This window comes from Eumetopias jubatus, unplaced genomic scaffold (genome assembly GCF_037043125.1).
Source record: "Eumetopias jubatus isolate StellerSeaLion01/CBP00866 unplaced genomic scaffold, mEumJub1_p1.0 scaffold_2, whole genome shotgun sequence".
Classification (NCBI taxonomy): Eukaryota; Metazoa; Chordata; class Mammalia; order Carnivora; family Otariidae; genus Eumetopias; species Eumetopias jubatus.
Genome location: NW_028274808.1, coordinates 170,579,396 through 170,607,021, shown reverse-complemented (window position 1 = coordinate 170,607,021; position 27,626 = coordinate 170,579,396). Strand labels below are relative to the sequence as shown.

Here is a 27,626-nt window from a genome sequence, read left to right as displayed (position 1 = left end):
TGACATTCCAGTCAAAGCCTCAGTAAAATAACCAATGTTTCCAATGGTGTCCTGTTATAAAGAGAACAGATTTTTATTGAACTTACGCAAATAATTATAATTGCCATGAAAGAAAAAACACTCACTGGGAGTTTTGCATTTCATGGTTCAGGTAAAGAGAAAAGTTAAATGCTTCAATCTGTTCACAAAGGAATATTTTATCATATTTCTGTATATCATGGACATCCTAAAGAAAGTTTCCTTAATCTAGAAGAGCAAACATTCATGAACCAACAGTGTTTCAAACGAGAGTCACAAAAACTATAATCATCTTCCTCAATTTATTTAGTCCCATGTTACTAATTCTTGTTCAGTTTGAATACAGCTTTTTTTTAGTTAGTTTTGGAAATTCTTACCCATTTTATCTTTTATGATTTTAAAGATGTCAAAAACCTATATTTGTCAAAAGTCCATTTTATGAATCTCCTTGAAGGTGAAACACATTTTGAAAGAGAATAAGGACAGTAACCATAAATGACAAAGGCTCAAAAATGCACATGGTGAAAGATCTGATAGGATAGTTCATTACAATATAGCTGGTAAGGAAATCCAGTTATTTCTATGACACATAACACTTCAATAATCAGAATATCAAGTAATGGCCTTATGCCAAAACATATTAAAACTTCAGGAATTCCATACCATTTCTAGAATAGCTATAGTATTTACCCAAACAATATAACCTAAGGTTATCATTATTTAACAGTGCTTCTGAAGTAATTTAACATGCCAAATAAAAAGGCCTAACTAGTCAAAAAGACTTCACTGACAATTCAAATCTTGGGGAAGTTTGTTTAAAGCCTCAGAAAGTTATAAAGCACATGCCTAAATAGGATTACAGATCATTACAAAACTTGAAACTTATTTATTTAACTAAGGTGGCAATAAAAGTTTCCAAAGGCAAGTATGTAGAGTTATATAGTTGTTAGAAAAACTTAGCTCCATTAATATTGAGAAGTTTTAACCGTCTTAAGTAATCAAAGACCTGATAAAGACAAAGCATAAAAGTTTTGGTTTTCCAGGCAGACAAAAGAGGAAAAAAACTTTATTTACATTTTCTTTTTTTTTTTTTAGGCTTATTTCTTAAAGATTTTATTTATTTATTTATTTATTTATTTGGGAGAGAGGGGAGCAGGGAGCACAGAGGGAGAGGAGCAGAGGGACCGATGTGGGACTCAATCGCAGGACCTTGAGATCATGACCTGAGCCAAAGGTAGACACCTAACCGACTAAGCCACCCACATGCCCTATTTATATTTTCTTATCAAGAGCAGACCAGCAATCCAAGAAAACCTTGTCTTTTTAACAGAGAGTCAATTTTATACCAGTGTACTTTTTAAAAAGGATTTATTTATTTGTTTGTTTGTTTGTTCATTGGGAGAGCATGCCCAGAAGCAGTGGTAGGGGCAGAAGGAGCAAGAGAATCTCCAGCAGACTCTGCTGAGTGCAGAGCCTGACACAGGGCTCAATCCCACAACCCCAAGATCATGACCAGAGCTGAAATCAAGAGTTGGACACTTAACTAACTGAGCCACCCAGGCTCCCCAGTATACCCGTGTACTTTTAAAATCTATCCATTTCAACCTCAGTCCTGACCACACATAAAATTCCTTTCCAAAGATTTCCCTTCATAAATCTTCTACAAACTTCTTTTTCATTCAGATTTTATCCTAAGCCTTTCTGTCCAAACAACCAGTCTCATTTTAGGAGGAAATTACTTTCATATCAATAAAATGTATTCCCATTCCTTATATCTTTCTTGTATATCTCCTACTTTCCTACATACAGAGTTGCTTTCCTTATTTCCATCAGGCTTAATTACATTTAGCAGACTCTTAGAAACTTAGTCTCCAGGGAAAATTAAGTAGGAACCAATTGTGAACTGTCTGTTATACCAGAAGTCTTTAGACCTGAAATTTATGAGTAGATTTCATAATTTTTAAAAAAACATGTTTTTCCATAGTACAATCTTTTAATAAAGCACAAAGCATGTTTACCAACAGACCCAAGTACCCTCAGCTTTTCTGCAGTAAGAAGCCAAAAACACAAACCTACATTCTGTAATCAATGCTTTAGTGTTTTATCTTATTTGGAAAAGACTTAAATGTCCAGCAGATTCAATCCAATTTACCATCCAAGCAAAACTTTAAAATTTCAAGGTTACCAAAGACTTTGAAAGCTGTCTTAACAATTACCCACGAAAACTTGAGACAGACAAAAATTAAGCATCATTTTAAGTCATCTTTTTTTTTTATTTAATTGACAGAGAGAGAGAGAGAGACAGCGTGAGAGGGAACACAAGCAGGGGGCATGGGAGAGGGAGAAGCAGGCTTCCCGCTGAGCAGGGAGCCTGATGCGGGGCTCGATCCCAGGACCTTGGGATCATGACCTGAGCCGAAGGCAGTTGCTTAACCAATTGAGCCACCCAGGCACCCCTTAAGTCATCTTTTTGCTGACAAATTATAACAGAGATAACAGGAGCTTATTTGACTTTAGTAAACCTGAGTAGAATAAATTTTTATATTTAATGCTGATAACTCTAAAGATAGATCTGTCTTAATTAAAGTTAACAAACTGTATTTATTTATTTTTAAAGATTTATTTACTTATTTGACAGAGAGAGACACAGTGAGAGAGGGAACACAAGCAGGGGAGTGGAAGAGGGAGAAGCAGGCTTCCTGCCGAGCAGGGAGCCCAGTGCGGGACTCAATCCCAGGACCCTGGGATCATGACCTGAACTGAAGACAGACGCCCAACCGACTGAGCCACCCAGGTGCCCCAACAAACTTAATTTAAATACCGAATATGTCCCACCTTAAAAGTCAGTCCACTTAAAAGTCCATCAATTTGTTCCCCATTGTCAGTTTTTACCTGGGGCACCAGTGGGGTAATCTGAAGTGGGTGATGTAGGTCCAAGGGGGTGCACTCCTTGATGGCAAGGGTGGGAGGGGGAGCCAATGGTGTTGGAGGCACCCAGGACCGTGTAGGAACCAGTTATGCAAGTCACACCCAAGCTGGTGCAGAAACAGGAGGGGGAGGGGAAGGCAGAAAAGGTGAGGTGCTGCCAGCAAGGCTGGAGGTGGATAAAAGCCCAGAGGGCAGATAAAGTGGACTCCTGGTCCTAAAGCTCATCAGCTGGGACAGATGAGAAGACATGTTTTCTTTCCACCAACAAGTGAAAATAGGCAGTCCACATCAGGCCAGAGAAGATAGGGGACTTTCCTGAAACAAAAGGAATTTGGCAGCTGCTTGGGAATTTTCCTTAAAGTCCCTGTCCCAAGGTAGACTAGCCAGAGACAATTAGCTCCAATTATCATAGCCTTTTACCCAGGAAATGAATGAGGGAGAAGCCCCCACATAGAAGAGTAACCTGGGTCTATTAGGAGGAGGAACAGTGAGAGAGTCGGTGTCTGCTTTGTTAGGGATCACCTGTGATTCCTCCAGCAACTTGGGTTTATTAGGAGGAGGGAGGCCTGTTTAGACCATCATCATCCAATGTATTGGGAGGGGACTTATTATCCTGGTTAGTGGCCAAACACATTCTGCAAGAGGCCCTTAGGTCAGGGTCCTGATTTAGGGTCATGCAGGCCTGGACATAGGGTACCTCAGTTCATTTGCCCTCTTTCCTGCAGAAGAGATCTAAACAATAGATCATATTGAAGTTTAATGTCCCATTAATGGACCATTTTTCCTTATTTCCTAAGGAGTACTAGAGCCATGCAGTGTTAGGGAAGGACCATTACCAAGAAAATCCCCCAGACTCCCAGGTGGTGTCCCACGCAGGATATGTCAGAGGTTCCTAGTATCAAAGCGACTGGAAGCATCTCTTGAATGAAATTGCTATGAACACGGCCTTGTCTTGTAGGAAAGATGCTGGCCTTCCCCCCACTTCTCCATTGCATCCTAGGCTAGAAATGGGTACCAGTGAATGGACTGAAGAAAAACCTACCATTTTAACCCATGGAAATCACTAGAAAAACTTTACAAGGGGAAATTACCCAACATTGTGACTTTAGTAGTTAGTAGGGGACACTGATGGAAAACAGTTAAGATAGAACTCTGTCATGGTCTAAGCGACATTCCAACACATGTAGTCTTTCCAGCTGACTTCCCTAGGAAACAGTCCCTGGTTGGGTTTTAATTCAATCTGGTACAGGTTTTGGCCAGCTCCTAGTGGAGGTGTTGTAGCCAGGGCGGCTAGACCAAAGATGTGGAGGGAATCGCATTAGACCAGTGAGGAGGAAATAACACACGGGAGTTTTAAGGTTGGCAGCCATCCTAGTGACTTAGGTGGCTATCCATGCCCAAGAAAGACAACTTTGTACGATAATAAGAATAAAGAGAGGGCATCAAGTTTCTGGGTCTTATTCCCATTCTGGCCAGAGGACTAGCTTCCAGGTGAAAGGCAGGCTTTTCTTCCTTCATAGAGTAGCCACAGGCTAGAGGATTGCAGCCTAAGCAATCGACATGAAAGTGTTCCAATAAGACCATACTCCTTAAAAAGCTCCCAAAGTGAAAGTAAAGGAAGAGAAGCAGGAGTCCCCACCAAGTGTGCACCAAGGCTTGGAGTCCCGATGAGAAGACTCAGGTCCCACAGTGGGCATCAAGATGATGTGATATGGCCCAGCAGCAAATGGTCAAGAAAGCATTCTTGAGATGTTTTTGGTGCAAAACAGTATTTTTCTTAAAGCACAGGGACAGGACCTGTGGGCAGGAAGAGCTGCACTGGGATTGTGAGGAAGGATTGATTATACACTTTTAAGTTGGGCGGTAAAGACAAAGGAAGTTCCTAAAAGGATTTTCATATGTTAAAGAAGACGTACAAGGATCCTGGAGATCTGTCTACTGTCAGGCTAAGGCTGTGTTTTGCTTGTGGCAAAGCATTAACACTAAGGCAGTTGTTGAGTTCCTTGAGGAATGTCATACTCTGCCTGTCTCAAGTATTTGTCAATGGGCTGCAAGTTGTAAGAAAATGCAATTTTACCTACATTTTTTTTGCCTTTATTCTTCTCATCATCTACAATTTTACTATTGGCTAAATAATATTCCATCTTATGTACAATGTATATTTTAATTGACAATGTATTTAACAAATCTGTTGTTGGGCATTTCAGCTATTTTCAATTTTTGCTATTATAAACAACTCTGCAATAAACAACATGTTCATACATTTCCTTAAGATGTGTTTGAACAATTATTTCTTTAGGATATATTCCATGGGGGTGCCGGGGTGGTTCAGTTGGTTAAGCATCCAACTCTTCATTTCAGCTCAGTTCATGATCTCAGGGTCATGGGATTGGGCCCTATGTCGGGCTCCATGCTCAGCTGGGAGTCTGCTTGAAATTCTCTTCCCCTTCTTCTGTCCCTCCCCCCACTTGTGCATGCATTCACGTGCTCTCTCTCTGTCTCTGTCTCTCTCTCAAATAAATAAATAAATCTTAAAAAAAAAAAAAAGGATATACTCCATGAAGTGGACTTTCTTCACCAATGGACATAAATCTATGCCATTTTTCTCTGCTTTTTCTTCTACTACCATGAATGATATACCTTTTTTTATGATTATTTAGTCCAAATTTAGGATAGAATTTTAAGTTGCTCATCTGCTATGTAATGCCATAGCCCACCAACAATTTCAATTTCCCTTCCCATCTGTTGGTCCTACTGATAACATAATACGGTGTTGACTGGAATTTTCCCTATGATTTGGATCCAAAACTGAAAACAAGTGTTATATACTGCATGTTCTTAAGAGAGCTGTCAACAGCTGGGGCCAAGCATCTTACTAAGGGCATTCTAAAAAGCAGTTGAGCCAGACACTAGCTATTCCCACCATTACCTCACCCTCATGGGAAACAGAGCCAACTAGCCAGTCTGAGCTTTTGAATGACTTTGTGGAGTAGACACTGCTACTTATCCTAGACCTCCTGACTATATTTGACTTACATTTAAGAAAGAAAGAAACTTCTATCTTATTTAAGCCCCTGTGTTTGAGGTCTCCTCATTCCATACCTTAACCAACACAATTATAGAAAAGGACATCTGCCTTCCTACCCCTCACCCCTGGTCCTTACATCAGGTCTTTTAAGAGGGAGTGGCAGGAAGTATGTATCTCAGACCACGTCCACCTCCCATATATATGCCAAGATTGAGCTATAAGCTCCGCCTATGATATGGAGAAAGGAGATGAGCTTTAGATGGAGACGGAGATTAAAATTTTAAAACGAGGTTGTGATATTAATACCTCAAAAGGACTAGAGAGCTATGAAGTCTGCTCATCACTAAGGGGTGAGAACGGGAGAGTTTCAGAATCCAGTTGACTGAATGGGGAAAAGTAAAAACTACATATTTACATGTGGCTCTCTTGAGATTTCTCATAAACTAACTATGATTAAAAACCTCTAGAAAGTCCCTGTGGCTGGGGCGCCTGGGTGGCTCAGTCAACGAAGCATCTGACTCTTGGTTTCAACTCAGGTCATGATCTCAAGGTGGTGGGATTGAGCCCCACATAGGGCTCCACACTCAGCGGGGAGTCTGCTTGGGATTCTCTTGTTTCCTCTGCCTCTGCCCCTCCCCCTGCATGCTCTCTCTCTCTCTCTCAAAATATATAAATAAATCTTAAAAAAAAAAAAAGTTCCTGTGATTTTGACTTCTGGTCTCTGAAACTCTAAGAGAATCAATTTCTGGTGTTTTAAGCTACTCAGTTTGTGGTAATTGGTTCTGGTGGCCCTAGAAAACCAATACATCCAGCAAGGCTGCCAGGTAGATGCTTTCTTTGCTCACAGCTCCCTTTCAATTCCAACTCTGTGCCCAATGTAGCTCCCTTTGAAGGGCCTCCCCAGCCAAAGCCTCAGGGCCTTTATGCTGCCCCAGCCTTGCCCAAAATTTTTCAAGCCAGCAGTACTCCCTAATCATCCTTGCCATGGCCTATTCCTTCTAACCTGTCACCTTATTGAGGTACTTAGTTTTCATTCTCTTCATGGTGCTAACAGTGAGAAACGTATTAAGACAAACTTCTCAAATTGTGGCAATGGATTTGGAGCAGGTAAATGCACTGAACAAATATGAAGGAAGGGGACACTCTATTTGCATGGGGTTTTAAGATAAAAATGAGGATTTCAAAGCCATTTTATGCTTGTGGCCATTCAGAGCTATTCCTTCACCCAACAAGTTGTACTAAAGATCTACAATGGACCACACTGTTCTTAGCACTGGGGATGAGAAGAAAACAAGAGGCAGATGGTTCTTCTTCTCCTGGAGCTTATATTTTAGTGGACAGAAACAGAAAACAAGTAAACAAGATAATTTAGAGAGTGACGTGTGCTGTAAAGAAAACCAAAGGGAGCAGGGTGCCAGAGTGACTGGGAGGAATGTTTCCTTGGGTTGGGAATTCCAGGAGGTCTCTCTGAGGAGGTGACATTTAAGTTGAGACACAAATGGCAAGAACAAACTAGGCATGTTCTGAGGAAAGAATAATCTCAACAGAGAGAGTAGCAAGTGCCAGGTAAAGAGGGGACAGAGCGGACAGAGGGGGGAATCAATGTGGCACATTGGGGAAGAGCCAGAGGCAGCTGTAGCTGGAGTGTGGCAGACAAGGGGAGACAGGAAAAAGATGCACAGGTAAGTTCAGAGCGGGAGGAAGGCAGACCATGATGACAGGTCATGAGGGGCTTGGCTTTTGTTCTAACTGTAAGGGGAGGTCATTAGAAGGTTTAAAGCAGGGGAATAGCTTGATGGAACTTACATTATAAAAACAATCCCTCCAATTGCTGTTTGGAGAATATGTGAGGAAAGAGTAAAAGCAAGGAGGACAGTTAGGAGGCCAGAGGTTGTCCAAGTGACAGGTATTGGTGGCTTAGTCAGGTTGGCAGGGGTTGTAGAATGGACTATACACACTCTCCTCGCATAATAGGTATACACAGGGAGGAAAATATCAAAGGCTGTACCACTGCCTATGGGGCATTAATGACTGTATCCATGAGGGTGCAGATGAGGATGCTGTGTCGAAAGATCCAGAACATATTTAGTTTAAACAAGGTGCAGGTTTACTTCTGCCTCACGTAACAGAGGTGAGCACTCCAGGGCTGGGTGAGAGGCTGGCCTGAAAAGCACAAAAGTGGTACACCGAGGAGCATGCCCTCCATATGTGGCTTTCATCTCCAGGTTCTGGACTGATCCTCTAGTTCTGTATCTCCTGTCCAGTAGAAGGGTAGAAGGGGTAATTTTCTTAGAGATAGGACCCGAGTGGCACACAGTTTCCAGCTACATCCCACACCCATAATTCAGTCATGTGTCCACATGAAGCTGCAAGGGAGGCTGGGCAATGTACTCTCTAGCTGGGTTGTCAGCTGCTCTGAAAAAACTCACACATTAATTAAATAAAGGGCGAAGGAATATTGGTGACAACTACAGTCTCTCTCACAACATTTTTAATTTATCTGCATAGTCATCTGTTATGGACTGAATTGTGTCCCCTCCAAAATTCACATGTTGAAGCCCTCACCCCCAGTGCCTTAGAATGTGACTCTGTTTGGAGAAAGGGACTTTGAAGAGCTAATTAAGGTTAAATGGGGTCATAAGGGTGGGACCCTAATTCAATATGATTGGTGTCCTTATTAGAAGAGGAAGAGACACCAGGATGTGTGCACACAGAGGAAAGGCCATCTGAGGACACAGCAAGAAGGCAGCCATTTGCTAAAATTCTAAGACAACCAGAAAAAGTCCTATTCAATAACCAGTTATAAATAAATGTGGCTCTGAGTTTCCTTTGTAAGCAAATAAATCCACGTCTTTGCCCTCAATAGCCTGTGACTGAAGTCTATACAGTTGACCCTTGAACAATGTGGGGGTTAGGAGTGCTGACTGTCTGTGAAGTCAAAAGTCTGTGTATAACATTTAACACCCCCAAAACTTAGTCAAAAATTTGTGTATAACTTTTAACACCCCCAAAACTTAATCACTATTGGCCACCTGTTGACAAGAAGCCTTACCAATAACATAAACAGTCAATCAACACATATTGCATATGTTATATGTATTATATATTGTATTCTCAAAATAAAATAAACTAGAAAAAAAAACCAAAACTGTAAGAAAATCATAAGGAAGAGAAAATATATTTATAGTATTGCACTGTAAAAAAGTCCATGTACAAGTGGATCCGTGCAGTTCAAACCCCTGTTGTTCAGGAGTCAACTGTATTTTCCTTTATATACATATATTATTAAGTCATAAGTCCCCACTGGTTAACTACAAATTTGTGTAGCAGGGTCAAAAATTTAATAATATACTCAGATGTGAACAAAAAATCTTTATTTTTCATAACTGGTCTAATTTTTTCCCAAGCTCTGAAGTTGAACAGGATGACAAAGCTCACCCAGAGGCCAGTGAGGCTCCATAAGACACTCCAAGGGCCACTGTGTACATTTCAGAGGTTGACCCTTGCCTTGCTGCCATGAAGTCCCACAAACTCCTGCTCACACAGAATCCATTTGGGAAAGAATAAGGGAGAGCAAAGGTCCTTGAATGAGCATTTACTCAAGAGTGTTTCCATTTGAAAAAGAATGGTTGAACCAGAAGGGCCTGAGGTACCTGTAATAGGCAAGTTTGAGCACCAACTCAGCCTTCAGCCTTGCTCACTAGCTTAGATGAAATACAGTTTTCATTAAGTCTTCCCTGAATGTGTGGCACTAATAAAGGCACCACCTAGAGAGCAACTCAAAACCATTGTGTTCATCAGAATCCAAGTTAATGACGGGTTCTTAAATAGAATTTCCTGACTTTTTTTTTTTTTTAAAGATTTTATTTATTTATTCATGAGAGACAGAGAGAGAGAGAGGCAGAGGGAGAAGCAGGCTCCCAAGGAGCAGGGAGCCCGATGCAGGGCTCGATCCCAGGACCCTGGGATCATGACCTGAGCCAAAGGCAGACGCTTAACCATCTGAGCCACCCAGGTGCCCCCTGACTTTTTTTTTAAGTTTCTGCATCATTGTTTTCAGCAATTAATTCTAACTTCATATTAAAAGCAGCTCTAATATTAGCCCAAAAAAGTCCATGTTTGCTCTTCTCCTTGGGCCATTCCAAGTAAGTCCGCTGTGTCATAAGAGCCTTCAGCTTGTGATACTTGCTGGGAATGCATTTCTGTGGAATGGGTTCCAGCAAGATCAAGATTAAGTTATTAGAGCCTTTATGAAAGAGATTGTGGTGGGCAAAGTAGAGTTCATAATGGCACCATTCACTCTGGACAAAGTTGGGAGACAAAACAAAGATGGACTTGTAACTCCTCTCAATGCAGTTTATGATATTTTCCACAATGCTCTTGCCAGGAACAAAGTTTCTCTCATGGAGACAAATCCTTATATCTTCTTTTTCTAGGCAAGGTACCAGTTCGTTCTTCACCCAGGCAGAATCATGTTCACTGTATGAAATAAAAGCATGGAACTGGAGGGTTCTTTGGAGTTCTTCTAAAGATACGTTCCTTGCCCTGTGCCGGGTCTGGGTCCACTGACACACCATCCTGAGATACCAGGGCAGATCAAAGTAGATACAGAGGGCAGTCACAGTAACAGCCAACACCAGCACAGTGACCCCAATGGTAACAAGCAGCAGAGTTGTGTTGCAGGATAACTGAGATATGTGAAAGTCCTTCAGTGGAGTTCCCTTATAGTTTTCTGGAGAGTCACACTTATAAGAATCAGGCCAACCCTCTACCACTTCACTTGATACTTGGCCTAGACTTTGGACAAATTCTCTTAGCTCACATGTACATTGGAATGGATTGTTCCCTGCTCTTATGGACCTAATCTTCTGGCAGCTCTGGAAGAAATCAGCCGATGGGTTGGAAATTGAATTAGAGTCAACAATCAGTACAGAAAGGCTGCTAAAAGTATCACAGTCAGGAAGGTAGGCTAAAGAATTGGAAGCAACATTGAGTTCTTGTAAAGCTTCTAGTTTCATGATTGATTTAGGAATGCTCCTTATTCTGTTATCGTGAAGATCAAGTACCTTCACCTTAGGAGGTAAACATCTGAAAACAGAGTCAGCAAGTATATTTGAAGACAAATTTAACACCACTATACTCCCAACCCAAGTGCAATCTCCATCATGCCTATTACATTCCAAAGAATTCCCACTAACATCCAATATTTCCAAAGATGTCATATGCTTAGTCATGAGACCTACTTTGTAAAGGTCTTTTAATTTATTCTTTCGTAAGATAAGTGTTTCCAATCTAACTAGTTGGGAACAATTTTGAAAAACACTATCTGTGAAAACATTCTGGGTAAAGTTCAAAAACTTAAATGTGTTTGATGGCGGAGGACAAAGCATGTGTATAAAAGGTGTATCTGATATGGTTAACATCATAATGTTCATCTCAGAAAAAATTGTGTATAACACTGTCTGTGAAAAAATAAAAACTTCATTTTTAACATGCTCTATTTTCAATGCTTTCAGTGCTGTTTTAGAATAATGAAAATCTTCTTTATCAATCTTTTCAACTATTGTTAAATTATAAATATTGAGATATTCTATAGGTTTGGGCCAAAGAAATTGAAAAATTCCAACCAGGCATTTCCAAGTTGTTTTCACATGTTCGAGAGTAAAATTCAGTAAAGTTGGCCCTCTAGTGAGTCCTGATAAAAATTTAATTAAAACTTCACAGTTGTTATTATTCAATTTAATATTAGTCAGTTGTAAGCACCCTAAACTATTAACTGATATGTTCACTTGAACAGAGAATAACTGATTTGGATGGAAAACAAGGTGAAGTGTTTTTGTATTCAGAATTTGAAGACTTTCTGTTTCTTTTGCATAATAACCTTCTAAATCCAGAAGGATATAACTTAGATGCAGATGAGCAATTGGTAGCAGATCTAGTTGTCGTAACTTTGTAGCACTTAATCCTAAGAAATGCAGTTGCGTCAAATTGCCAAATTCCTTGCAGATGGGCAGAACATCAAAGTCATTGAATGAGAGGTCTAAATGCTTGAGACTTGTGATAAGATGGCAGGATATATTCTGTAACCGATTATAAGATAAATCCAAATATTCCAAATCCTGGTTGAACTTGAAAATGCTAAAATCAAGGCACCAGATTCTATTATGAGAAAGTCTCAATACTTTTAGCCCTGAGAGATAGCTCATGTCAGAGATGTGAAGCTCAGATATGTTGTTCTGAGACATATCTAAGATTTTGGTTTTTGGTGGCAGGTCTTTTGGGACATGAATAAGCTTCATATTTGACATGTCTACTGCAAATTCACTTTCATCAGAGACCTGGACTATGGTTCCAACTATTAAGGTCGCAATGTACACAAAATGAAAGCTTCCTGTGATAGATTCTTTGTCTTTGGTCATGATGTTGAAATGGCTATTCCCCAAATGGTTGTTGCTGTTCTTCAGAACATCTTGATATGTGTCCAAATTCTAGAAATATAATACACATTAAGATGTATAAATATTGGATGATTGCTCTCAAACCTCCACTTTTAAAACACAAAATCTCAATGATCTTTTCATTCACTATCAGAGTCTTTTCTGTCCACATAATTGTGATATTTTCCCAGTTATGCAGCCTGCTGGTGCCAGGGGAGGCAATACAGACATTATTACCAAAGAATTATGGCTCTGTGTTTTATCCTGTCTGGGCACTCTCTGAGGGATCCACTCAGAGGCTCAGCTTTGTTTCACCCTCTTCAGAATTTTCTCAGGGCTGGAGCAGCCTCCTGGGTAATGTCTATTGAAAATCTTTAAAGGCAAACATACTAGCCACAAGCACCTGGAACAAGGAATAACAAATGTGACAAACAGCACACACACCAAAAAGCCAGGGAAAGAAGAGCTTGGGAAAGGAGATGGGTGGGGGGGGGGCGGGGGGGAGGCCTTTGGAAAACTCTATGTATACCATGAAATCTAGAAAGCTACACATATGTCCAGGGCTGTATGGAAGCTCAGAAGACCTAAGAAAATCCTAAACTTTCACCTCTGGCTGACCTTTGGCTCTGTGAAAGCAGAAAGTGAAGGCTAAGGCAGAGCTGTAAATAGCCTGGGTAAGCATTGAGGAAATGCATCAACACAGAGCCAATCTACAAAGATCAGAAGTTTTGTTTTATTTTTTTTCTAGGTGTTTAAGAAAATCTCCATCAAAGCACTAGCTAGCCAATAAGCTAATGGAGTAGAGAATTCAATGGCCACACATAAAGAATACAGTCCTTACACAATAGTTTAGAGCAGTCACTAAGCAACCCACCAACCACACCCCGTGACAAGCAGCAACAACAAACCCCGGGAGTGAGGAGAATCTGAGTTTCTACATTGTCATATTTCCGGAGTTACCACATTACAACATTCAAAATGCCTACTTTATTTTTTTTAAGATTTTATTTATTCATTTGAGACAGAGAGAAGAGAGAGAGCATGAGCAGGGGGGCAGCGGCAGAGGGAGAAGGAGAAGCAGACTCTCTGCTGAGCCGGGAGCCCGGCGCAGGGCTCGAGCCCAGGACCTGGAGGTCATGACCTTAGCCAAAGGCAGATGCCTAGCCATCTGAGCCACCCAGGCGCCCCCAAAATGCCTACTTTAAACAATAGAAGGCATGCAAATAAATTACAAAGTATTATCCATCTAGAGGAGAAAAAAAAGAACAAAGAGAAGTGACACTACCCAACATCAAGACTCCCTATAAAGCTACAGTAAACAAGACAATATGGTATTGGTGAAAGAATGGACAGAGAGATCAATGCACCAGCATGAATAAGTCAGAAATAGGCCCACACAAATATAGCCAACTGGTCTTTGACAAAGAAGCAAAGGCAACTCAGTAAAGAAAAGACAGTCTTTCCAACAAATGGTGCTGGAACTATAAGACATCCACATGCAACAACAAGAACAAAAAAAAAAAAAGGAGGGGAGGGTCTAACACAGACCTTACACTTTTCACAAAAATTAGCCCCAAATGGATCATAAATCTAAATGTAAACTATAAAACTAGAAAACTTCTAGGGGATAATACAGAGAAAAAACTAGGTGACCTTGGGTTTGGAGATGACTTTTTAGATACAACATCAAAAACACAATTCATGAGAGAAAACATTGTTAAGTTGGACTTCACTAAAATTAAAATTTTCTACTTTGCAAAAGACATCATTAAAACAATGAAAAGACAAGCCCCTGGCTGGGAAAAAATATTTACACAACACATATCTGATAAAGGACTTGTGTTCAAAATGTACAATAAACTCTTAAATTCAGCAATAAGAAAAGAGCAATTTAAAAATGGACAAAAGAGGGGCACCTGGGTGGCTCAGTCGTTAAGCGTCCGCCTTCGCCTCAGGTCATATTCCCAGGGTCCTGGGTTCGAGCCCTGCATCAGGTTCCCTGCTCAGTGGGAAGCCTACCTCTCTCTCTCCCACTCCCCCTAGCTTGTATTCCCTCTCTCACTGTCTCTCTCTCTCTCTGTCAAATAAATAAATAAAATCTTAAAATAAATAAATAATTTTAAAAATGGACAAAAGATCTGAACAGTGACCTCACCAAATAGCAAATTACCATATGAAAAGATACTCAATATCATATGTCATCAGAGAATTGCAAATTAAAATAATGAGATACCATTAGAGTGGCCAAAATCCTGAAACAACACCAAATATTGGTGAGGCTATGGGGCAACAGGGACTTTCAGTCATTGTTGGTGGGAATTCAAAATGGTACAGACACTTTGGAAGACAGTCTGCCAGTTTCTTACAAAGATAAATATACTCTGACCATATGATTCATCAGTCACACTCCTAGGTATTTACTGAAATGAACTGAAAATCTAGTCCACTGAAAAAGTTTGCATGTAGATGTTTTAGCAGCTTTATTCACAACTACCAAAAACTGAAAGCAACAAGTTGTCCTTCAGTAGGTAGAAAGGTAAACAAACTGTGGTATATCCATACAATGGAATATTATTCAGTGCTGAAAAGAAAGGAGTGATCAAGCCGCAAAAAGAAATGGAAGAACCAAATGCATATTTCTAAGTAAAAGAAACAAATATGAAAAGGCTACATGCTGTATAATTCAAACTTTATGGCATTCATAAAAAGGCAGAACTAAAGAGAAAACAAAAAGATCAATGTTTGCTACTGTTTGGGAGAAGAGGGGGATGAATAACCAGGGCACAGAGGATTTTTAGGACAGTGAAACTGTTCCATGTGATATTGTAATGGTGGATACAGGACCTTCTGCATTTGTCAAAGCCTACAGAACTATACAACACAAAGACTGAATCCAAATGTAAATTATGGACCTTAACTAGTTAACAATAATATATCAATTATATAATGTACCACACTAATGCAAAATGTTGTAATAGTAAAAGTATACAGAGTGGAGAAGGGGTCCATGGGAACTCCTGGACTATGTGCTCAATTTTTCTATAAAACTGAAACTTCTCTAAAAAAATAGAGTCCATTAATTTAAAAAGAGGAGAAGTATATAGAAGTGCAACAAATTTCTGAATATTAATTTTGTATCCTGCAACTTTACTGAATTCATTTAACAATTCTAGCAGTTTTTTTGATGGACTCTTTAGGGTTTTCTATGTATATAATCATGTCATCTGCAAATAGTGAAAACTGTACTTCTTCCTTACCAATTTGGATGCCTTTATTTCTTTTCCTTGTCTGATTGCTATGGCTAGGACTTCCAGTATCATGTTGAATAAGAGTGGTGAGAATGGACATCCTGTATTGTTCCTGATCTTAGAGGAAAAGCTCTCAGTTTTTCACCATTGAGTATGATGTTAGCTGTGGGCTTTTCATATAAGACCTTTATTATGTTGATGTATGTTCTCTGTAAACCTACTTTGATTTGAGAGTTTTTATCATGCATCAGATGCTTTTTCTGCATCTATTGAGATGATCATATGGTTTTATCCTTTCTCTTGATGTGATGTATCACATTAATTGTTTTGCAAATACTGAACCACCCTTACATCCCTCGAATAAATCCCACTTGATAGTGATGAGTGATTTTTTTAAATGTATTATTGGATTCAGTTTGCTTGTATTTTGATGAGGATTGTTGCATCTATGTTCATCACAGATATTGGCTTGTAGTTCTTTTTTTGTAGTGTCTTTATCTGGTTTAGTTTCAGGGTAATGCTGGTCTCATAGAATGAATTTGGAAGCTTTTCTTCCTCTTCTATTTTTTGGAATAATTTGAGAAGACCAAATATTAATTCTTCTTTAAAGTTTGGTAGAATTTGTCTGTGAACCCATCTGTTCCTGGAGTTTTGTTGGGAGTTTTTTGAATACTGATCTAATTTTATTGCTAGTAATCAGTCTGTTTAAATTTTCTATTTCTTCCTGATTCAGTTTTGGAAGGTTACAAATTCTTCTGTTGTCCAATTTGAAATTAAGAGAAACAATCCCATTTACAATTGCACCAAAAATAATAAAATACCTAGGAATAAACTTAACCAAGGAGGTGAAAGGTCTGTACTCCAAAAACTATGAAACATTGATGAATTAAATTGAAGATAACACAAATTAAAAAATATTCCATGCTCATGGATTAGAAGAACCAATATTAAAATGTCCATGCTACCCAAGGCAATCTACAGATTTAATGCAATCCCTATCAACATACCAACATCATTTCACAGAACTAGAGCAAATAACACTAAAATTTGTGTGGAACAACAAAAGACCCTAAATAGCCAAAGCAATCTTGAGAAAAAAGAACAAGGCAGAGGTATCACAGCCTCAGATTTCAAGATATACTACAAAGCTGTAGTAATAAAAAAAACGATACTTACACAAAAATAGATGCATAGATCAATTGGACAGAAAAGAGAGCCCAGAAGTAAACCCACATTTATATGGTCCATTCATCTACAATAAAGAAGGCAAGACTATACAATGGGGAAAAGACAGTCTCTTCAAAAAATGGTGTTGGGAAAACTGGACCACTTCTTACACCATACACAAAAATAAAATCAAAATGGATTTTTAGAAATAGGAAAAAAAGGAGAAGAAAAAATTAATAGAAATGGTTACTGAAGAAGCACAGGCATTGACTTACTAGACAAAGGTTTTAAATTAATTGTCTTAAAAGTTAACTACATGACTATTGTCTCTTTTCATTGGACTTAGAGGATACTTTCTTCTCTTTTAAAATGCAGTCCTTTAGCCCTCCAAAAGGTTATATCACTCAGTTTGATAATCTAAAATTGTATAAAAGGGCCATCAAGGAGTTATTTCCAGAAACTACAAGACATTCTCAAGAGTCTACACCAGTATTCAATTTGGCACTAGACTCAGCCATCTGCTGCAACCAGTGACTTCTCATGGGTCAAGGGCCAACAAACCCATTTATCTCTTTCTCCAGTGACTAATCTTACCTAGGGTTAACTTTCTAGCTCTTTTCTGAAAACCTGACATACATAGAATGTCCACTGTGTTACCAGAAAACATTAGATGAGTGTGAGATAAGCTCCTGGTGGTCACTGTGAAGCCATGCACGCAGTTGGCCAGACTTTCAGATCCTCCACTCAGTTTGACCAAGGCAACATGAGATAAAAGGAATGGGGGGCATCTGGGTGGCTCAGTTGGTTGAGTGTTCAGCTCTTGATTTTAGCTCAGATCATGATCTCAGGGTCCTGGAATCGAGTCCCACATTGGGCTCCATGCTCAGCAGGGAGTCTACTTGAGGATTCTCTCTCCCTCTCCCACTGTCCCACCCCCTGCTCATGCTCACATGCTCTCTCTCTCAACAAAAAACAAATCTTTTAAAAAGAGGAATGGGGAGGAAGGTGGGTGAAGGTTGGAAGGTCCATCCACCTGTGGCCTGATGCCTAAATGTCTGTGGTACATGACAGGATAAATCCTTTTGTGAGGGTGAAGATTGGAATAAGGCCAAGTTTGTGTCACAAGGAAGAACCACCTACTCCCTCCATCTCCATGAATTGGACCTCACCAATACCAGTCGTGGCTGGGCTGGGAGAGATGACACCCACTGTTCATGGAGCCATTTGAGAAGATATGGTTAAGACACACCAAACTGGACATTTATGACTGGCTGAGGGGTAGAAGCAGGCACAGCAGCCCACAGACCCCATGTTTGTGACAGAGACAAAGCAGTGGGACTATAATTGTGCAAAAGATCAAGCAAGAAGCTAGTCCCAGAAACTAAGACAAACACTCGTGAGTCTATACCATTCCAGCTTTGATCTGCACAGAAAAGCATTTATGAGCCCCTGCAGGGAACAATAGATAGCAGGACAGACAGGGTTCCCCAGCTGCCTAAATCCCACTGCAGCATCCTAAAAGCAGCAATGACAGCTGTGATGTCCACGGGCCAGGCATCCTGCACCTACGCCAGAGTGCCCACAGCCACACCTGCCTGGAACCACCTACACGTAGACGTTAGAGGTACTCTTACAGACCGGGAAGAGGCAGATGAGATAACATAAACACTCCACCCTTTGTGGCCATGGGAAATTTTTTTAGTCACAGGATCTCATTCTTTGACACAATTCCCATAAAAATGGATTTGTGTTTTTCCAATTCACACTAGACCAAAAGTAACAAATTGAGAGAGATAGGAATTGGCATTTGATAATCTGAAAACATCAAGTTCCTACAGTTGACATGCTGATAAAACAGGAAAAGAGAGTGAAATATTAAAAAGTACATTGAGGAAGTCAGAAGGCATGTCAGTTTGAAGCTGCTGTATGTATGGGATAACAGTTTTCCCAGAGCCCAGAAAGTCTTACTGTACTACAGCAGATTAGAGGCGTTGATGTTCATGATGCTGATGCTGAGTGAATGAGTAAAAATTACCTGTTTGAAGAGTGGAGGCAGGTGCGCGAAGCCACAGATGCCATACTTGAGACTGGTACACAGGATTGGAATGTGAGGTTCAGTATACCCTACTCAAGAGCTGATCTACTCAGGTAAACATCTAGAAGCTCCCAGGTGACAAGAGGAGACATTTCTTAAGTAGGGCCTTGTGTAGCAGGAACAATTGAAAGCAGATGTTGACTACTTGTTGTTCAGTTTTATTAACAAAAGGACCCACTCTTCATCACCTGGAGGTATATTGGAAATAGTAAACCACTTAAGAGGTAAGTAGGGTTTCAATGAACCATTCTTTGGAAGAGTAAAACTCTTCTGGGCTGGAGAATTTCATTACAAAATGGCATATGATTAAAAGTCCCTAGGGGTGCCTGGGTGGTTCAGTCGGTTATGTGTCCCACTCTTGGTTTCGACTTAGGTCATGATCTCAGGGTCATGAGATCAAGCTGCGCCTCGGCTCTTCACTCATCATGGAGTCTGCTTGAGATTCTTTTCCCCTCCTTCTCCCTCCCCCTCTGCTCACCCCCCCCAACCACACACACACACACACACACACACACACACTCTCTCTCTCTCTCTCTCTCTCTCTCTCCCCTCTCTAAAAATAAATAAATAAATAAATAATAGAATTTTTAAAAGTCCCTCATTGCTCCTCTTCTACAGCCTCTCCCAACTGCCACTAAAACACCCATGAAAACACAGAAACTTCTAAAAACCCACCTTGCCATCAAAAACAAAGGATAGAAAATTGATGGTGGGATCCAAAAGCATCTACACACATGGAAAGGTATCAGGAGCCATTTTAAGGAAAATCCATCATACTCAAGCTTTGTCTTGGGAAAATAGACTCCTTGACAAAAGGTGGGAAGGAATTTTGTCCCTCCTTCTGTTTGCATATCTGTTTGCAGATGTATGATCTTATATGTAGAGAATCTGAATGACTTCAGGAAAAAACTGTTAGAACTATTAAATTCAGTAAGCTTGCAGATACAAAGCCAACATACAAACAGTTGCATATCTATGTATTAACAACAAACTATCTGAAAAAGAAATAAAAAAAAATCCCATTTACAAATGCATCAAAAAGACTAAAATACCTGGGAATAATTTTAACCAAGGAGGTGAAAGACCTGTATACTGAAAACTATAAGACATTGATGAAAGAAGTTGAAGAAGACACAATATCCAGTATTCACTGATCAGAAGAATTATACTGTTACAATGTTCATACTACCCAAAGCCATCTATAGATTCAGTGCAATCTCTATTAAAATTCCAAGGGCATTTTTCACAAAAGTGGAAAAGAGAATTCTAAAATTCATATGAAATTACAAAAGACTCCAACTGTCAAAGCAATCCTAAGGCAGAACAAAGAGGCATCACACTTCATGATTTAAAACTATACTACAAAGCCATAGTAATCAAAACAGTATGGTGTTGGCATAAAAGCAGACATGTAGACCAGTGGAACAGAATCAAGAACCCAGAAATAAACCCATGCTTATACAGTCAACTAATATTTGACAAGGCAGTCAAAAATACTTGAAAATGTAGTCTCTTCAGTGGTGAATGGTATTGGGAAAACTGGATATGCACATGTAAAAGAATTGGACCCCTATCTTACCCACTTACAAAAAAGCTTACTCCAAGTGGATTAAAAACTTAACTAAGAGACCCGAAATCATAAAGTTCCAAGAAGAATGTATAGGGGAAAAGCTCCCTGACATTAGTCTTGGCAATAATTTTTTGGATCTGACACCAAAAACATAGGCAACAAAAACAAAAATAAACAAATGAAAGTACATCAAACTAAAAGCACTGTACAACAAAAGAAACAAGCAGCAAAATGCAAAGTCAACCTACAAAACTGGAGAAAATATTTATAAATCATATTATCTGATAAGGGATTAATATCCAAAATATATAAGGAACACAGAGAACTCAATAGGAAATAATAATAACAATAATAATAAATTTTAAAAAATAATTTGATTAAGAAATGGACAGAAGACCTGAAAAGACATTTTTCCAAAGAAGACATACAGATAGCCAACTAGTATATCAGAAGATGCTCAACATCACTGATCATCAGGGAAATGCAAATCAAAACCACAATGAGCTATCACCTCACACTTGTTAGAATGGATCTCAAAAAGACAAAGATAACCAGGTGTTGACAGGATGTAGAGAAAAGGGAACCCTTGTGCACCATTGGTGGGAAGGTAAATTGGTACAGCCATTGTGGAAAACAGTAGTTTCCTCAAAAAATTAAAAATAGAATTAGCATATGATCCAGCAATCCCACTTCTGGGCATATATCCAAAGGCAATGAAATCACTGTCTCAAAAAATCATGCTTCACCATATTCATTGCAGCATTATTCACAATAGCCAGGACATGAAAACAACATAGGTGTCCAATGGCAGATGAATAGGTAAAGAAAATGTGAGATATATATATATAAAATGGAATATTATTTAGCCATAAAAAGAAGGAAAGCCTGCCATTTGTGACAACATGGATAGAACTTGAGGGCATTATGCTAAGTGAAATAAAGTCAGACTGAGAAAAATAAATACTGTATGATCTCACTTATATGAGAATCTAAAAAAGCCAAACTGATAGAAACAGAGAGTAGAAAGGGGGTTGCCAAGGGCTTGGAGACAGGGGAAATGAGGAGATGTTGGTCAAAGGGTACAAACTTCCAGATATAAGATGAATGAGTTCTGGGAATCTAATGTGCAGCCTGATGACTATCGTTAACAGTACTGTATTATATACTTGAGAGTTGCTAAGAGAGCAGATGTTCACAACCGAAAATAAAAGGTCATTATGTGAGTTGATGGATATGTTAACCTTATTGTGGTAACCATTTTGTAATACATACATATATATTGTTATATGTGTGTATATATTGCTATATATATGTATGTATCAAATTATCACATTGTAGATCTTAAATTTACACAGTGTTATATGTTAATTATATCTCAATAAATCTAGGGGGGAAGAACTGAATAAGAGGTAGGGAGGGACTTTAGGGTGGGTACATATTGCATTCTGAGACGTGTAAGCCATACAACAATACTTGTAAAAGGGCAAAGATAAGAACACTAGGGGCTGTATTCATCAGGAATTGCAGTTCGTATATATAATACTCCATTAGGTCAAAGTATCAGAGAAGTGGGCAATGAGGATAAAAGAGTTTACTACTTCATACTGGTTAAAACAAATAGCTCACAGTGAAAATATAACAGAGAAAGACACTTCACAGTGAATAACTGCATCAAAATTTACAAAGCAAAAATGCTAAAAACACAAGGAGATATTGATAGTGAAGACATGTAGTGCATTTCTCTGGGTCACAATTAGATCAAGCACATAAGATACGCATATGAGGATTTGAATAAAATAATTAATAAAGGATTTAATAGAGACTTTGAACCTATAGAAAGAGAATATTGTACTAAGTCCCCTTTCATGGAGCATTTGCTAATATTGATTCTTAAGTCAAATAAATTTTTTAATAAATACTCCAAAGCAGAAATTTGTAAAGTCATTTATCAGACTACAAAATAAACTTTTTAAACCACTTTTTAAAAATGTTCTAAACATCTTCTAGATCAAGAAAATCACATTTTCAATTACAGACATTAAAAACTATGAGAGTCAACAATGTGGTGTGCACATACTCTAGCCTCCTCCTCTTGCCCTAAATCCCCTAAATGATGGGGGAGGAAAATACACACACTTACACACACACACATATTTAAAGTCAGGAAGAGAAGTCTTTAGGGGAACTGAAACCAAGAGAAGTCTCTGAAAATTACAAGCAGATTAGACTATGATAGAGTACTAGCTTTTGAAAGATGTCTACCTCCTAACCCCAGAACTTGCAAATATGCTATTACATGGAAAAAGGGAATTCAAATTGAAGATGGAATTAAATTTGCTAATTCACTGACCTTAAAATAAGAGGGTTATCCTGGATTATTCAAGTAGAACCAGTGTAATTACAAGGGTCCTTAAAAACAGAAGAGGGAGGCAGAAGAGGGGGTCAGAGTGACCTGATGTGAGAAGGGCTTGAGTTGCCATGAGGAAGGGGCCATGAGCCAAGAAATGCAGGTAGCATTCAGAAACTCAAAAAGGCAAGTAAATGGATTCTACCCTAGAGCCTCCAGAAGGAATGCAGCCTTGCCAACACCTTTATATAAGCCCAACAAGACCTATGTTGGAGTACTAATTTACATAACTGTAAGATAATAGATGTGTTTTTTAAGCCACTGAATTTGTGATAATTTGCTACAGCAGCAATATAAAATTAATACAGACTAGTTTGGCCCACCCTTCTGACGAACAGGCTGTGAAAACAGATCAACAAGCAGTTTGACATGGAGCTTCAACCACAATTTGGGTTGCACAATCAAAAAGCATGACACCATGATGGAAAGGAACCAAACTCAAGATATAAGAGAAGTTAACACCTAAACAACTATTTTAAAATGGAAAAAAAAAAGAGAGAGAAGTTAACCCCCAAGGAAACAGAGATGAAAGAGCTGAATAGCCATTGATAATAGATAGATATCCTCAGAGAGAGGTAAGTATTCTAAAAACGAATGGAGTAGGGATCATGGAAATTAAAAACTTAATAACTGAAATGGAAAACTCATTGTATGAGTTGAGTTGCAGAGTGTCAATGCTGATGTGAGAATTTGTGAGATGGAAGACCAAGGAGGGAATTTTCCCAAAACACAGCACAAGAGGCCAAAGTGATGATATAAAGAAGAAATACGAAAAGACTTGGAAGACAGATCCACCATCTGAATTACCAGAGGACAGACTATCCTTTGAAAAATAAACTGACTCCCCCCCACACACACACAAAAAGGCAATAAAGGGGACCCAAGAAGGAATACTTTGCAAAGAAGGTAGGAAAAATTAGTGCTAAATTCCAATAAGTATGGATGACAAAAATTTTAACAAAAATATGGAACTAAAATTGCCAACAATTACAAGAGAGTTAGTAGACAGTGGGGGAGAGGGAGAGAGTGAACTAAAAGCATGCTATGTCCTTGCCTGATTAAGGAGTTAATTCAAGATGTTACTAGAAAAATACAAGTTAATTAGATAGATACCAGTTAATTCAAGATGTTACTAGATACCAGTTAATTCAAGATGTTACTAGAAAAATACAAGTCTAAGTATGTATATTATAAAATTAAGAGTAATTACTAGAAAATACAAATAAAAGAGATAAATTCCAATCATTTGGTGGTGGGGAGAAGCTCAGAATGAAGAAATCCTAATCCATCTAGCTCCTAACTGAAGGAGTAATACATAATGATTAATTAGGGTTTTCCTAATACTGTAAGAATGGCTTATTATTATTAACAAATCTATGATGATATTTGCAACAACGTGGATGGACCTGTAATGCTGAGTGAAGTCAGTCAGACAAAGACAAATACCCTATGATTTCACTTATATGTAGAATCTAAAAAACAAACAAATAAATGACAAAAAGTAAAAAACAGACCCATAAATACAGAGAACAAACAGGTGGTGGCCCAGAGGCGAGAGGGGTGGGAAGATGGGCAAAATGGGTGAAGTGGAGTGGGAGGTATGGGCTTCCAGTTATGGAATGAATACATCAAGGTGATAAAAGGTACATCATAGGGGATATAGTCAATGTCATTGTAATAGTATCATACGGTGACAGACGGTAACCGCACTGGGGATGAGCACTGCCTAACATTTAGACTTGTTGAGTCACTATGTTGTGAACTGATACTAATGTATTAAAACTAATGTAACACTGCCTGTCAACCATACTTGAATTTTTAAAAAATGCATATTAAAACAAGACAGGACCTAACATGTAGATGAATCATGTTCTGGATCTCAGTTTAGACAGACCCAGCAAAGAGGTTACTTGAATAAAAAAGGAAGAAGGGATTTTAGGATGGACCCAGCATTGGAGTCTATTAAAAAATAATAAATGTTAATTTTTGATAATGTGCTTTGGCCATGTAGGAAAATGTACTTCTTTTAGAGATATAGAATGAAGCATTTACAGAGAGAATGTTATGATGTCTATAATTTATTTAAGCATAAAAAGATAAAGTGAATCAAATGGGAATTCTTGTTTCTTCAAGATTAAAAAAAGTATGATTATTTTTACCTACCAAACTGGAAGAATTAAAAAATATAATAGCCAGCATTGGTAGGTGTGACTAAAATAAGAACTCTTGTTTACTACTGGCAGAAATGAAAAATTAGTACAAGCTTTCTGAAGGGCAATTTGGTCACATACAGAAATTCCTTAAAAACACGCTTCCCCTTATTTTAGCAATTCCACTCCTCAGAATTTTCTCCTAAAGGAATTATCAGAAATACACAAAACTATTACTATGAAAATGCTTGTGACATGATGAAAAATTGAAAAAAAAATAAAGTCCAGTCTAGAAAACAGTTTAATCAGTTATTGTATACCTATAAAACTGAATAGGTAGCCTCATGCAGCCTCAAATATTGTACTTTTGAAGTAATATATGTTATGTAAATATAATTTATATTTATATTAAATATAAGCTATAAATAATATAATGAATAAAAGAATACAAAATCGTGTTTGTAGTAGGACTTGAATTTTGTAAAATATGATTAAAACCTGACAAAATACACAAAGCCTTGGGAAAAAGAGATTAGGAGGGAATATACCAAATGCTAATAGTGGTTATCTCTGGATCTCTGAATCATAGATACATTTAATTTGCTTTCTTATACTTTTGTATATAGTTGTAAAATTTCTAATTTTGAACATTTTGTAACTCAAAAGGTTTGTCTCAAAATATAGCTAATGTAAAAATATTTTATATTTAAAGAAACCTGCTTATATTATTTGGAATATTGATACATACAGAGAACTTTTTCCACACGATAGTAGATCGTTGACACTCATGGATGAGAACGCACCGAGAGGTCCCTCCATGGTGTCTGTTCAGGGGACTGAAACTCCACTACCATGTAGGAAAGTTGACCAGCTGCCCTGAGAACATCCTCCCCCGCCCCCCAATATTCCTCCAAGAGCATTTGTATTCTCAAGCAGCTCCTAGTGTATATACTTAACAAGCCAGCCAGGAGCTTTTCTATTTAAGCAAAATAAAGGAGAGGGAAAAGAGGGAGCAGACGGTCAGAGAGTTCATAATTTGCTTTAAAAGCAAGTAAAAAGAGATCAAAGGTAAAAGTTTTTTTTTCTTTAATGCATCCAACAAAAAGAGGGGGAAAAAAAGACAGATGAAAGAAGCTCTATTTCAAGGGGGGGGAACCTCTGGCGGATAGGATCTATGAAAATTAAAACTACGAAAAAGACACGATGAACAAAACATTGAGGTAAGTGTGAATCCATAGTTAAGTTAACTAAGAAAGAAAGAAAGGCATTGCTTTATTTGCCGAAGTTTAGGTAAGAGACCTGGAAGACAGTAGTGCTAGACCCATCCCTGCCACTTCCACCATTTAATAAATGTTTATTCCGAGCGCACGTACTGTGCCAGGTGTCAGGAGCCAGGGCTGGAAATACGAAGAGCGCTGACATAATCCCTGCTTTCAAAGTGCTGCTACCTGAGTGACAGATCCGAAGGAACTACAGCCCCACGTGACGGGGGAGATCAAAGGCTCCCGACCGTCTCCTATAAAAACACATAACTTGCCCGCGCGAGGGGCAGAAACTGCTGTAAACGTTACTGGAAGCCAGCAACTAGACAGAGGTGAGAAATGTAGACGGAAACAGAAGAAATAACATCAGTGTTTTCCCTGAACGATGGCTGCAAGTGCTAGTTGTTTTTACGTCTTTTCAAGACAGCCCGGGAAGACACCCCCACTTTTTTTTTATCGTTCTTGGAAATTAAAAAGACACTGAAAATCATCTGGCAAACATTTCCAAGAAGCGGTACCTGTCTCCGGTGTCGCCATCGTTGGCATTCTCTGGCGTATTTGAGGTACTCGATGCCGTAATGTGAACAAGCCACAAAAGCCTGCTTACTTACCAGGAGGTTTCTTTCCCAGAAGAGAAGGTAACTTTCAAAAACGCACGGAGAAAGCAAATGCAGGTCCTTGGTTTAAGTACCGCGGTGCCACAGAAACGATTTTATGCCATCTGTTGAGCCTTCCTGGAATTACACCGACATAGGAATTTCCTCTTTGAGGGTCATGTGAAAAGCACGCGGGTCAGCAAGTTGTTGTTGTTTTTTTTTTTGGTCTGGGCTACGGACTCAAACAGTAATCCAATTTCTAAGCTCCTACGAGCACACAGTCCACAGAAACGATTTTATGCCATCTGTTGAGCCTTCCTGGAATTACACCGACATAGGAATTTCCTCTTTGAGGGTCATGTGAAAAGCACGCGGGTCAGCAAGTTGTTGTTGTTTTTTTTTTGGTCTGGACTACGGACTCAAACAGTAATCCAATTTCTAAGCTCCTACGAGCACACAGTTCAGGACAATTTCATTGGGAAGGAAAATGTTTCTTCTAAGGTAAGATTTATCTGTAAGAGTTTGCAGCCAGAGTGTTAAAGTGTCACCAGGGTAGGGTTATTGAAGGTGGCCTGTTTTCTATGATCAGCATATTTAACATTTCCAAAATAATTGCAACCACCCTTATCAAGCTATTTTGGAGCATTACTTTAGCTGGATGAGGTACCGTAAAGTAAAATAAACTTAGGGCTAACATTTGGGGTTTTTTTGGAAAAATCA

The 27,626-nt window shown here is 38.9% G+C and overlaps 2 protein-coding genes across 5 annotated transcripts in view; one reads left to right on the top strand and one right to left on the bottom strand.

The window, feature by feature from the left end:
* Positions 1-107: 107 nt before the first annotated feature.
* On the bottom strand, positions 108-27,008 carry TLR6 (toll like receptor 6). 4 transcript variants are annotated; one of them, XM_028126691.2, is made up of 2 exons: positions 26,922-27,008; positions 108-12,462 (listed from the first exon to the last, which is right to left on the bottom strand). In XM_028126691.2, exon 2 carries the CDS (start codon positions 12,391-12,393, stop codon positions 10,009-10,011), a length of 2,385 nt encoding a protein of 794 aa, XP_027982492.1. In that variant the 5' UTR covers positions 12,394-12,462; positions 26,922-27,008; the 3' UTR covers positions 108-10,008. The 4 variants fall into 4 exon arrangements, with proteins under 4 accessions (XP_027982492.1, XP_027982503.1, XP_027982520.1 ...); XM_028126702.2 differs by lacking the exon at positions 26,922-27,008 and adding an exon at positions 26,829-26,908; XM_028126719.2 differs by lacking the exon at positions 26,922-27,008 and adding an exon at positions 26,422-26,771.
* FAM114A1 (family with sequence similarity 114 member A1) overlaps positions 26,573-27,626 on the top strand; it is a 79,773-nt gene continuing 78,719 nt past the window's right edge. The window contains exon 1 of the mRNA XM_028126730.2: positions 26,573-27,407. The gene's annotated coding sequence lies outside the window, so the exon portion shown is untranslated. The remainder of the gene's footprint in view (positions 27,408-27,626) is intronic.

Coding starts and splice junctions, on each gene's coding strand:
- TLR6 (XM_028126691.2), bottom strand. CDS start 12,393: ATGACCAAAGACAAAGAATCTATCACAGGAAGCTTTCATTTTGTGTAC.